This window comes from Cheilinus undulatus, linkage group 18 (assembly GCF_018320785.1).
Source record: "Cheilinus undulatus linkage group 18, ASM1832078v1, whole genome shotgun sequence".
Taxonomy (NCBI): domain Eukaryota; kingdom Metazoa; phylum Chordata; class Actinopteri; order Labriformes; family Labridae; genus Cheilinus; species Cheilinus undulatus.
The window spans coordinates 5618373-5632472 of record NC_054882.1 but is presented as its reverse complement, the minus strand read 5'-3'; the positions used below and the strand labels follow the sequence as shown (position 1 = coordinate 5632472).

The 14100-nt window shown below is 38.8% G+C and overlaps 1 protein-coding gene across 3 annotated transcripts in view; it reads left to right on the top strand.

The window, feature by feature from the left end:
- Window positions 1-14100, top strand: part of vps39 (VPS39 subunit of HOPS complex) — a 42242-nt gene that overhangs the window by 8018 nt on the left and 20124 nt on the right. For 2 of the 3 annotated variants that reach the window (XM_041812337.1, XM_041812339.1), the window contains exons 6-13: window positions 2952-3050; window positions 3153-3245; window positions 4505-4688; window positions 6154-6274; window positions 7948-8068; window positions 8323-8452; window positions 9375-9517; window positions 9690-9830. In XM_041812337.1, coding sequence (XP_041668271.1) covers window positions 2952-3050; window positions 3153-3245; window positions 4505-4688; window positions 6154-6274; window positions 7948-8068; window positions 8323-8452; window positions 9375-9517; window positions 9690-9830 — 1032 coding nt within the window. The remainder of the gene's footprint in view (window positions 1-2951; window positions 3051-3152; window positions 3246-4504; window positions 4689-6153; window positions 6275-7947; window positions 8069-8322; window positions 8453-9374; window positions 9518-9689; window positions 9831-14100) is intronic. The other variant, XM_041812338.1, reaches the window with a different exon arrangement.

Sequence of the window (14100 nt, the reverse complement as noted above, 5' to 3'; positions counted from 1 at the left end):
AAGTATGTGAACCCTTTGAGATTTCTTGGATTTCTGCATAAATTGGTCATCAAATGTGTTCCGATCTTCATCTAAGTCACAACAATAGACAAACACAGTCTGCTTAAACTAATACCATGCAAAAAATGATATGTTTTCATGTTTTTATTGCTCAAACCATGTAAACACTCACAGTGCAGGGTGGAAGAAATATGTGAACCCCTAGGCTAGTGACTTCTCCAAGAGCTACTTGGAGCCAGGAGTCAGCCAACCTGGAGTCCAATCAATGTGATGAGATTGGATGTGTTGGTTAAAGCTGCCCTGCCCTATAAAAAACACACACTAGAGTTGAATTTGCTGTTCTCAAGAAGCATTGCCTGATGTGAACCATGCATGGCACAAAAGAGCTCTCAGAAGACCTACTATCAAGAATTGTTGACTTGCATGAAGTTGGAAAGGGTTACAAAAGTATCTCTAAAAGCCTTGATGTTCATGTGTCCACGGTAAGACAGACTGTCTACAAATGGAGAAGGTTCAGCACTGTTGCTACTCTCCCTAGGCATGGTCGTCCTGTAAAGATGACCACAAGAACACAGCGCAGAATGCTCAATGAGGTGAAGAAGACTCCTAGAGTGTCAGCTAAAGACTTACAGGAATCTCTGGCACATGCTAACATTTATGTTGACAAATCTACAATAAGTAAAACATTAAACAAGAGTGGAGTTCATGGGAGGACACCACAGAGGAAGCCACTGCTGTCCAAAAAACACATTGCTGCACGTTTGAAGTTTACAAAAGAGCACCTGGATGTTCCACAGCACTACTGGCAAAATATTCTGTCCATAGATAAAACCAAAATTGAGTTGTTTGGAAGGAACACACAACGCTATGTGTGGAGAAAAAAAAGGCACAGCACACAACATCAAAACCTCATCCCAACTGTGAGATATGGTGGAGGGGCCATCATGGTTTGGGGCTGCTTTGCTGCCTTAGGGCCTGGACGGATTGCTGTCATTGATGGAAAAATGAATTCCCAATTTTATCAAGACATTTTGGAGGAAAACTTAAGACCATCTGTCCACCAACTGAAGCTCAACAGAGGATGGGTGATGCAACAGGACAACGGCCCAAAGCATAGAAGTAAATCAACAACAGAATGGCTTCAACAGAAGAAAATACACCTTCTGGAGCGGCCCAGTCAGAGTCCTGACCTCAACTCGATTGAGATGCTGTGGCATGACCTCAAGAGAGTGATATACACCAGACATCCCAAGAATACTGCTGAACTGAAACAGTTTTGTAAAGAGGAATGGTCCAAAATTCCTCCTGACCGTTGTGCTGGTCTGATCTGCAACTACAGGAAACGTTTGGTTGAGGTTGTTGCTGCCAAAGGAGGGTCAACCAGTCATTAGCCTAGGGGTTCACATACTTTTTCCACCCTGTACTGTGAATGTTTACATGGTTTGTTCAATAAAATATGACAACATATCATTTTTTGTGCAGTATTAGTTTAAGCAGACTGTGTTTGTCTATTGTTGTGAATTAGATGAAGATCGGAGCACATTTGATGACCAATTTATGCAGAAATCCAAGAAATCTCAAAAGGTTCACATACTTTTTCTAGTGACTGTATAAGTGCCCTTCAAAGTACCCAAGGTCACCTTACAAGACAAAGCCAAAAACAAGACTTTAAAAGTTAACAAAAATATACATAATTTAGCAATGAATGAAAACATTGAATTAAAGAGCGAGTAGGTCGGCATAGAGATATCAATCAGATCGAATATGCCAGTTTGAAAGACGGGTGTTGAGACAGGATTTGAAAATGAAGAGAGAGTCTATGCTTATGCATGGAATTCTGGTGGGAGGGAGCTCCAGAGGTGAGGAGCAGAGCTGTTAAAGCCTGTAGACCCCATGGTGGTGAAGGGAGTGGGTTAGATTGGTGGACAGAGGAAGAGGACCTGAGAGTGTGGGAGGTTGTGCTGATGTAAAGGAGAGACGAGGTTATGTACTAGTATGGCCTTGAAGGTGAGGAGCAGCATCTTAAAGTTAATGCGGTCATTGACCGGGAGCCAGAGGAGCTGCTGAAGAAGAGGAGTGATGTGATTACTGGATGGAGCTCTGGAGATAATGCAGGCAGCAGAATTCTTGATTAAAGTTTATAAAGGGATTTCTGAGGAAGACCAAAGAGAAGAGAGGAACAGTAGTCATTCTGGGAAGTGACGAGAGCTTGAACTAAAATAGCAGCAGAGTTAGGGATGGATGTAGGCGATTCATGTTGCAGAGATTGAAGTATGCAGACCTGGTAACACTATTGATGTGTGATTGGAAAGATGGTGTGCAACAAACAAACAAAACATGACAAAACAATATCAAAACATCACGAAATTACACATTAAAAACCTGTTTGAAAAGGTGGGTCTTGAGCAAGATGATCTAATAAATCACATCATATCTATTTAGATCTCAACGTTTCTATCAAATGCCTTAGAGACACTGACACCTTTGGGTTTATTAAGAACTCTTTTAAATGCTCCTTCAGTGTAAAATAAAGTTAAAACACATCTGAGACAGTGCAGTGGGTGTTCATCAGCCGCAAGTGTTTCAGCAAATGCCTTGGAAGTTATGCACAGCAGCAGCTTTTGCTTGTTAGTAAAGGGCGTGCATGACTTAATCATTGCAATGCAAGCAAGAAGGAAGCAATTTCTAAAGCAGTTGATCTTTACCATTCAGTTTCAGTTCCAATTTTTACTGTTAAAATGATGGAAACAGTGGCTGCAATACAAGGAACTACATTTGGACCCCTCACAAGAAAAGTAAAACATACAAACTTTGCAGTTAATTGGCTATAGCACACTAAGAACTAATGTTTTCCATACTGTCTGATAGCACAGTCATAACAGTGGGTTGTTTCATTAATGCCTCTCTGTCTGAAGTCACAGGGTTGTATATTTTGTCTCTCTTGCCCTCAGCAAACCAGCTCAGGAGAGGAAAGGTTGAGAATGTGTGTCGCAGTGAAAAAGAAACTCCAACTGTACTACTGGAAGGACAGAGAGTTCCACGAGCTGCAGGTAAAATCAAACATATTTTGACTCACAGCTGTGGGATTCAGGTTTGAGTTTCCAGTCCTTTGACTTATTTAGAAATCTGAATGTTTTCTTTTTGTCTGACAGGGGGACTTTGGTGCTCCAGATATTCCAAAGTCCATGGCCTGGTGTGAAAACTCCATATGTGTTGGTTTCAAACGAGACTATTACCTCATTCGGGTATGTTCATGTGGAAAGAATAACATACAGCTTTACTCCACCTATTAAATCCTCTTAACATGACAACTTTATCTATTCTAGACTTGAAATGTATTAGAACATCCACTGTCTCATCTGAATGAGCGCCCAGAGGCTAAATATGCAATCAGCAGTCCGTCTATTGGTGTCCCAGTTTGAAGCCTCTCTGTGGAAAACTTGTAAAACTTTTGATTATAATCTGAGCTGGATTGTGCATGTTGCTGTTGCACTTTGGTGTTGGTATTATTCCATATAAGGCTTTTTTTATCATTGTTTATTACCAGCCCATAGAGCAAAGGCAGCAGCTCACTGGTTATTTTCTTTATAAAGGGTATGCACTGGTGTCTTTTTTAGCATGGGACATACCCACTCAGTAAGGCCAAGTGGCAAAGCCTTTATAAACACGTCTGTCTGCTCAATGGCTGACAAAAATGGGAGTAAAACAAACTAAATAAAGGATAGTTGAACATAACAGAGATCGATACTGTTTGCTAAAGACATGGTTGACCTCGAACATTGATGGTAATGATAAATCAAGTTTCCTGATGTTTAAAAACACCTGATTTTAGGAGCCCGAAGGCACACAACAGCAAAGGATGGAGCTGAATTAATAGCAAAGTTTTGGGCTCTTACCAAGCTTAACATTAGCTGTTTCTCAGTCTCCCAGAGACTTTTTCCAGTTCTAGTTCAGAACAAACAATACTTCATGTCCAGTTCTGATTACAGCTCAGTGGAGAAAAGTGTGAAACTCACTAGCAGTGAGTTTAAAGCATCTTTTGTAGATTTTACTGTGTAAAAGAAACCAGAAACAGCTTTCAGCATCTTTGCATAGCACAAATCTGTCTTTGGAGATTCATGTGCAGCCTTGTGGACTTTGCTTGAATCCTTTTCTCAGTGCATAGTGGCAAACTTTCACAACACTTTGCAGGTAGTTTTCTAGTCTATAGAGTTATTCAAAGGAAGATTATAAAGGATTACCATTTAGTAACTAAATTTTAATAAAATACATCTGAAAAGATCGACTGAAATGTCCCCTTGGGGAAGTTTGTCCTGGACTCTATCCCACAGTTACAAAATCAATAAATACATAGAGAACATTTTAAAAGTTTAGAAGCAGCATGTTTTATGATGATTTCTGCTGTCTTAAAATGTCTCATTTATTTATTTTTTTCAAATTAAAATCTTTGAATGTCATGAATAGTTTCTGCATCATAGGTTTACTATCTTTTCTATCATTCTAGATGGATGGTCGAGGGTCCATCAAGGAGCTCTTCCCCACTGGGAAACAGTTGGAGCCTCTGGTCGCCCCACTGGCTGATGGGAAGGTGGCTGTTGGTCAGGACGACTTAACTGTAGTGCTAAACGAAGAGGGTGTTTGTACCCAGAAGTGTGCCCTGAACTGGACAGACATCCCCATCGCAATGGGTAAGAAACTTTTGAGTTGCTAATTACAACTCAAGAGGGATTTTCCATCCTTTTTGGATGTTTGAATTTGTGTTGATTATAGTCTTTCTCTGAAAATGAGGGCGTTGATGCAAAAAAGCAGGACAAAGTTCATTCTTTGGTCTATGAACTTAGCTCAAATTTAAAATTGTGAATAGATCTGGAACAAAGAAAAATAACTAATTTAGAGAACATGTTACAACAACATCCATCACCACTGAAATTATCCACAGATGTAGATATTTAAAAAAATAATGAGTATTTATGTCTAATAATTGTGGGCTCAAATATCAGTCAAAACAGCAGTGGTTATGATTTTTACCATAGTTGAGGCGCTCTTCTTTGCTGTGAAACTGCCTCGTATTAAAGAGACTGCTCATGATAACATCTTTTGGCACTGGCAAAAGCAAAAAACCCCACTTTGAAAAAAGGAAGTTGCATAAAGAGAAACAGGTTTTCAGCCAGATTCAGTAGAGAAGAGAAGCTACTGTGGAAGCAACAGTTCTGTCAGCTGGTTTCTATAATCATATAAATTTTACTCTTTTAAAGTCACATGCGGATTTTCGTTTCACATACTAACTAAACAGCCTTGTCAGCTTCTCATATACTCTCACGGCACACATATGTTCATTATCTTCAATCGGTGTTCTTTTTCCCTTCATGTCCACTAATATTCACCTCTGAAAGGAAATGCTGCAGCATATTTATGCTCGGTCTGTTGCTGTTTGATAACACTGACTTGTACAGTGATGTTATTCCGAGCATATCACCCACGCCTGATGGCGTACTGTTTATTCCCCTCAGTGATAAAGCAGGTTTGTTCACATCGAACTAACTGCTTATTAAAGCAAACACCTGCTGAGTTAATTGGCTTACATGCTGCCTAAACTCTGTCAGTTCTTGTCATCAAGCTGCTTGCTTGGTTTTTTCCTGAACCTTTCCATCCTCTGTGCAAACTCTTTCTTTCCGTCTGTCTGAGCTTCGCTGCTGTTTTCCACGTGTCAGAAGGGGAAACATAAATACAGATCAGCTTTATTTATCATGTGACTAAGACTCCACAGGTCTGGGTTACTAATGAGGGGTTTTGTGACTGGAATCATGCATATGATCTCTCACATAGTTTCAAGGGCTCCTCACTGAAATGAAAAAGGAACAATATATGGGGAAATGAAGCCTTGTAGTTTCCTTATTTTGGTGTGGTTAGCTTGGTGGCTTGGGTATACTTTTTAGTGGCAAGCCTTAACTACAGATTCCCTAACCCCCCATTAGTCTCAATGTCCTCTTAAAAAAAGCTGCAACAGCTGCTCCAAAGAGAGCTGAAGTTAGGTCAAAACCTGGAGTCACGCAAACACAACATCCATTCACTAGTTCCTGCTGTTAAACCTCTTAGATTTTGGTTTGTTTTTCATACCAGTTTGACTCTATTTCTCTTCCCAAACATCCTCAGAGCACCAGCCTCCATACATCATAGCTGTTCTCCCTCGGTATGTGGAAATCCGGACCGTTGAGCCGAGGCTGCTGGTGCAGAGTGTGGAGCTGCAGAGACCACGCTTCATCACCTCAGCTGGGTGAGCTTTGTTGTTTTATTTATAGACTCAAATCTACACTATAGGCCAAAAGTATGGAAGCAAGGCCAATGCACGCCAAAGTAAACTACAAGCTTCTTCACACTGCCTTTCTTAAAACCCAGTATAGATTCTATGGATTTTGGGATGTATTTACTGCAGGATCAGACTTTGTTTTCATTGATATGCACCATTTTCCACGAATTTATCTTTAGGTATACACTGATGTTACCAGACCATTGCTGAATAAATGTTTACAAAAGAAAAGAATGTTTTATTTTTTTGTTGTTTTAATTCATACATTTATTTTTGGACTTTTATTGAGAGAGCACAGTGGATAGAGTCAGAAACAGGGATGAGAGAGTGGAGGAGAGATATGTGTGAAAGCAGCTGCTGGCCAGATTTGGATTCAGGCCTCTGTGCACATGGGGTGCAGCCTAGCCTCGAAGCCAGTGGTTCCCAAAGTGGGGGTTGGGACCCCCGGGGGGGTTGCAAGACAGTGAAGGGCAGTTGTGGGATGCTTCCCAAAAAAACAAAAAAAATGTAATATAATTTAGAATAATAAAGTGTATCATTTATTGTTAAAAATATTGTTAAAATAAGTTCAATTTAAAATAAAAAAGTTGTTATCAATGATATTTATGATAAAATGTTAAAATTTAAATAAAAGTTATTAAAAAATAACTAAAATGCAAGTTTTGTACATGATGCTTTGTGCAACATCGGTGGGGGTCCCCAATTTCAGATGTTGTTTTTTTGGGGATCACGGGCTTAAAAGATGGGGAACCCCTGCTCCAGGCCATCTGCACCCCAGTCATCCTTTTTTCATGGCTGTTTACAAGCAAATTTAGTGAAATTAACATTAAATGGTAGATTTTTTGTGTCAGATTACCTGTGTTTTACTTTAGTCATCCATCTTTAGACTGCAGAGAATTTAAATAATATTTTAAGTTCGTATTTACTTTTATGAATACAGGATTTATCAGTGCTGTACGGTGAAAACTCCCCTTAAAAGAACTTTAATTTGACCTTGGAAGAGGGCTACCCTGAAGATAAAATGCTGCTATTTCAAGTATTTTTTTTTAATCGTGACCATGCACTTATTAAAACAAATATATTAAAATTACATTAAGATATCCCAGAATTTTGTGTTAAAGAGGTCATTGTAATGTATGTTGTTAAACCAGTAGAAAAACCTTTTCCAAGAGAGTCCTGGTTCAGACAGGAAGCAGCTCAATTAACAAGGTTTCTGACAAACCATTAGCATTTATACTCAGAAATATTATAAGATACACAAAAACAATGAAGGATGTGATGTAAGCTAAATGTGTTTGCCTCTAAATCATTTAATATCCTGCTAATGTGTCCTCTCAAAATCATCCAGTTAAAGCAGCTCATTAAGATTCAACTCATATGTACTTAAGTCCATGTTAAATGAACAGCAAACCTAAATGCCTTGGTGGTTGCAGTAAGGTGAAACACTGCAGTGTGAGAGTTTAAAAAAGCTGCCTTTGTTCCTGTAGAGCTTCAGCTCTCCAGATCTGAAAGTCTCGTTTTGATGATTAGTTCTTCATGTTTCTTTTTCTCTTGATAATAACAGTTCTTCCTTACAAAGAAAACACGTTTATTCCTCTCCATTCTTTCTTATCTTGTTTTGTTCCTCCTCATCTTCACAGGCCAAATATCGTCTATGTTGCCAGCAACCATTTTGTTTGGCGCCTGGTTCCTGTCTCTATCGCCAGCCAGATCCGGCAGCTTCTTCAAGACAAACAGTTTGAGCTGGCTCTTCAGCTGGCGGTGAGCAGAACAACTATTAAATCTTCTTATTAAATCCCCCAGGAGTCAATTAGGGCTTCAGCTCAGAGGATACAGCTCTTTGTTTATTAGGAGCAGCATGTTGAATCGGTTACTCTATCTCTGTTTTAATCTGACTTTCTAGAGGCATTTTTCTGGAATTAAAAAGGCCAAACTATGGAAACTAAAAAGTTAACTGGAGACATTTTGCTTCATAATGATGCATTGTTCTATTTGTATGTTGTTTTTCCTGTCAGAAGATGAAAGATGACTCAGATGGTGATAAGAAGCAGCAGATTCATCACATCCAGAATCTCTACGCCTTCAATCTGTTTTGCCAGAAGAGATTTGATGACTCCATGCAGGTGTTCGCCAAACTCGGCACAGGTAAAGCTTTCCTTCTTTCCCATGGATGTCTGATTACTGTCTGTCTGGCCAAGCTTGTATCAAAGAGTCAGACGCTGATCAAATAATTGTATATTTGTGATCATTATGGCTGTCCATCTGTACCACATGGTAACTGTTAGCTGAATATGAATCTGAAATTATAATAATAACTCATAACGTAGGTATTTGTGCTGATATCTAAGCTGTCATTACAATTACCTTGTCTGCTCAGTGTAGGATATTTTGGCATGACTGATTGTTTTTGCTGATTGAATTATTTCCATCTGTGTTTACATGAATATTTGATTTCATATTAATGTCTTCATGTTTGAGCAAGCATGATACCGGTATGAACAAAAGTGTTTTATGGACTATAAGGCACAAAGGCAGTTTTTACTTTAGTCAGGACAGAGATGAAGTCATATTTTTCTCACATCAAACCTTATTTTCCATCCCTAATCTCAAACTCCTTTAGTATCTGCATGAAGAAGATATTTTTGACTCCCAGATCATGAATATGGAGAGTTTTCATCACAGTTTCCAGACTTTTCCCCCTCTCGAAAGAGCTCTCAATTTTATTTCTGGTCAGCTAAAGCTTTTTTTTAAGACTTGGAAATTCTTTCTTGGGTGCAGGTTTAGTTCAGTTGGTACAGCAAGCACCCATAAACTGAAGCTACAGTTTTCACTGCAGTGGTCAGAGGTTCAGACCGGGTCCCGACACTATTTGGTGCATGTCTTCCCCCAATTTCCCCCTGTATTTCCTGTCTCTCTTCAACTGTCCTATCTAGTAAAGCAGTGTCACTGTTTGTTAGTTTTAGTCATCACTGATCTATTTTTGTTAGTCTTAGTCTAGTTTTTGTCATGGAAAAAAAGGCTTTCGACAAACATTTTTAGTCATAGTTTTTTTCCCTGTTTTCCACAGATCCCACACATGTCATCGGCCTCTACCCGGACCTGCTTCCTTCAGACTATCGCAAACAGCTCCACTATCCGAACCCTCTGCCTACTCTGTCTGGAGCAGAGCTGGAGAAGGCTCACCTGGCCCTCATTGATTACCTTACCCAGGTGTATATGATGTTCTTTTCTGCATAGAAGCTTGAAATATCCCTGCAAAGTGATGCATTTTCTTAGATAAAACTTAAAAACAAGGCTTCTAACGTATGTTGAACTTCAGCTTCAGTATAATATATCAGGCACTTTGTTAAAATAATCATTCTTTGTTTGTCGTGTTTCACAGAAACGCAGCCACCTTGTGAAACAGTTGAATGACTCGGATCCTTCCACGACGTCTCCTCTCATGGAGGGCACGCCGACCATCAAAAGTCGCAAAAAACTCCTACAGATCATCGATACTACACTGCTGAAATGTTACCTACACGTAAGAACCATCTTTGACTCTCTTAATCCTTGTTTGTGATGTGAACTTTAGAGCTGCTTGAGGACTAAGAGAAGTTAATTTCAGCTGTTTGCCTCTTCAGAGACAATTAGACATTAGAAGCAGCACTGTAGCATTTTAAAATGCATTTCCCTTAATGGTTAAATGAAGATTTCACATCTGCATCAGTGTTTTGGTTGGCTTGCCTGATATTATAGGCAGATTTGATTATTTTTACCAACATTTACAACCAATATTTTGGCTGTGAAAATCTGCCTATTACAGCTTTAAATCTTGGCCCTGTGAAGAAATAAGTTAGTGAAGTTTTACGCTGGACCAACAGACCATCAGACCATGAGTCTTTTTCTTTATTAATCATCATTTCATACACTTGCAATTGTTGTATTTTTGTTGCCTTTAGATTGTGTTTATTAAGGTCTGAAATACATTTAGATATCAGTACTGGTATTGGTAGCAGATAAAATTATTTGGTAAATACTGGCATGTTGAATATCGACTAGGGCTGGGCAGTTAATCCCAAATTAGATTAAATCACAATATGACGTTTGATATATTCATTTTTTGCAGCAGCAGAGATTTTATGTACATTATGCAAACATTCAATTGTCAATACAGCAGTACGTTAAAATATGATGTATTACTCAGTAGTCCCTGCTCGCATCAATGCTGGTGCACCATGCTGCTGGCGTGCTGAACCTCCTCCACCCCAACTGCCTCCTTTATAGCTTAAAGCTTGTTGCACCCTCATATTCAGGTTCATGCTACCACAGATTAATTACTTCTGAAATAATTTAATTGTTTACAATACACATTGTCATAAATGTATCTATCTATATTTCTAGCTATGCCAGCTCTGGAAAGTCAAAGCATGCTGCCTGGCTAACCCAGGGAGCTTCTTTTAAGCAGACCCTTCTCTGACAAGTAAAACTGCATATCCATTGTAAAGTAGAATGGTTAAATGTATGATGAGCGTGTTTCTGACTGAATGTAGGTTATAACATAGAATGATTTATGGCTTGAATTTGTTGAAAAATACACAAGATTAGGAAACTTATAATCACGTATTAAATTGTAATTGCAATATCGGGGAAAAAAACGCAAATAGATTATTTTCACAAATCATCCAGCCCTAATATCAACATAAATTCAATATCGTGCATCCCTTGTTTGGACGTTTCACTCCCCTTCTTAAGATAAATCTGCATTTCCTTGGTGGAAACCAAACTATGGCTGTTTGAACTAGTTCCAATGTTGGCTTTAGTGTGAACTTTATACCAGAACTTAAGTCTGAAATTGTGGATTCCTGAGACAGCAGTCCACGCATCCTCAGGAACATTTTAACCAAAAGCTGCTGTTAGGGAAGTAATGACTGCTGTGTGAAATGCACAAATACACTAGCAACAATTTGGTGCCAAAAGTCGCAAGAGTAATTGTGCATTTTAGAAAGTGTGCAGGATTTTTCTTGTATTTTTGGTCATTAAAAAAAAGAAACCACCCAACACTGGTACCAAGGTGGTCATTCTTAAGATTTTTTGTAGGTGCACCTCAATACATACTGAAAACAAAGCTGTAGAAAGGAGTGCTTTATGGACTCAATAAAAAGTTTATTTGAGGTTCTCTTTGGAAATGGGATTCATCAAACTGATAAATAAACAAGGAAAAATTCCAAGGCACTTTCTTTGAACATTAGAATGCTTTAATTTCTACAGCTTGGTCACATATTGACCTTAAAAACACATGTTTCAGCATCAGGCCTTCATCAGGAAGTCAAAAAGTACTGAAAACAATTAGATCTGTGGTCATAGAGGGGTGGTCTGGTGTGCCTTAATCTGGACTGGAATGGATGTGTAGATGCAACGTATACTGGCATGCATGAAGATCACAACAACCAGCTGATGTTGACTGCAGTCTTTCACTAGTAAACAAAAAGCATGGCTTTGTGTCTGTCTGCCCAGCCTCACTCAGAGTGATGGGAATTTCAACTATTTTAGAGATCCAGATGATTTGTCTCAGCTCTGTAATAAGAGCTGGACTTTTGGCCTCCTAACAGCCCATTTGTACCATTTCACCTTTTTTATCTTTAAAACAATAAAAATGGAAAAGGGGAAACTGCCCCATATGGGAGCTGGCTCATGTTTGCAAATAAAACATCATAATTCCCCTGTAACTTTTCATCTTGACATTTTCCATATTCCTTCCATTTCTTAATGATGGATTTAACAGAACTCTGGGAGGCGTTCAGTGCCTTTGAACTTTTTTTTTTTGTATCCATCTCCTGATACAACCTTTTTGCTGAGTTGCATGGAGTGTTCTTTTGTCTTCATGGTGTAATGGTAGCAAGGAATACTGATCAACCAGTGACTGGACCTTCCAGACACAGGTGTCTTTATAACTTCTAAACAGTAGCAAAAAAAAGAATTATTGGTACGTCACCGTGTCCTCTGAAAGCGTGTTGATAACCGTATGAGGAGAAAAGCTGTTAAAGAGGTACAACTAGCCTCTTAGCACCTGGCTAATTCATCTCCATTTATTCTTCTCACCAGCAGCTTCACTGCACACAGCATTCAGAGATACCGAGCCATAAGAGAGCCAGAGATGAGAGTATGGTCTGATGTTTTCATAAGAGGTGAACTCTGATATCAGGTCGCCGTTGAAGACGTGTTGTTCATGCATATTTTGAAGGCATGTGCTACGGTGCAGTCACTTGAAATCTGATACCAAAAAATCATCACTAATGCAAAATATCAACAGTGACTTTGTTTCTGCTGAATAGAAACAGGTAAAAATATAATCTGGTTCTTACTGCAATCATATCAGAGTTTGAAAATCTGGCATAATGAAAAACCTTCCACAGATTAAATGAGATTGGAAAAAATAATCAATTTCAGGCAAATTTGAGTGATTTAATGGTAAAATTTAGTCAAACTGGCTCTCCAACAGTAATTACTAGTTCATTTCAGTGATTGAGTGCCTTGAATATTAGAGACAGTACACTCTGTGCAGTGCTTGTTGCTTTTTAGGGAACTAAAACACGACTGTTCTCATTCCTCTTTTGTTCTCTTTTGTTCTTGCTAGTAAGTGCCAGTGGATTTTTTTTTATTTTGGATTGAAACTCCTTTTATTAGAAACATTTCAAACACATATTTTTTGTCTTATACAATCGCTTCAGTCTGATGTCATACTTTTGTATAAAATCCAACCTGCAGTGTTCAGGGAACCTGATCCAAATGTTTATATTTCATGTTGAAAGTAATGTCAGCTCTTCTCAGCTTGGCTCTCCTCACTGCCCACTTAGAGTAATATAATGCTGGATCACAACAAAGCAAATCCAAACACTTAAAGAGGTGGCAGCGACACAAGGCAGTTAAGTAAGAGCTAAATGGGCTCTGTGTTTGGCAGATCATTTATAGGGTTACTCTGAAGACCTGAGTTCTGGCTTTCATCTTGGTGTGTAGCTGCAGCAAGGAGGGCCGGATGTAGTTTATCGAGATTCCAGGAAAAACCAAACAGTACACTTGTTTTCATACTGCAGCAGCAAAAATGCATGTTCAAGGCAGTAAGAAAATGGTCGTTTGTTGTTTTAGTCACCAAAAAATCATGCTTTCTGTCTAAATTTGTAACAGTTCAGTATGCAGGGCCTGAAATTCACTATTCACAGAGATGTTTTAAATGAAAAAAAGACTATGAGGGATTAGGGTTGATTGTTTAAAGCCAACAATATGTTTGGGATGTTTTTGTATTTGTTCACTTGCTTTGGTATATGAGGGAGACGGTGCGTTGTCACAATCACCTCTGCTCACTCCCGTCCAAATGGATGTGTTGTGTTTATGTGTGAAAAGAGGGAGAGAAAGTGAGCCGGTGCGAAGATGATCCAGACTTGAGACGCTAATCTGCTGCGACGTAGTATTTCACCAACCATGCAAAATTTTACATGTAGGGGCACTGTAAAAAAATGATTGTGAATTCTTAATTTTATGGAGGATTTTCCCACATTATTAGAGTAAAGCTTGTAGGGATTGAATATCCGAATGTTACCAGTGATTTGTGTCACTTGACATTGCTCTCTTTCAATGTAACAAGGAAGATCTGTTGTTTTTAATAGCTTTGGTACCAAAGTATTGAACATTTTGACAACCTTAATGTCTGTGCACATTGAGTCCATTATTTTTGGATGCATTTTTTTGGATCTTTAAGGCCAGCCACACACTTGGGGATGAAATTCTAACTGGAATGAAGGTACAGTTGTGTTTAT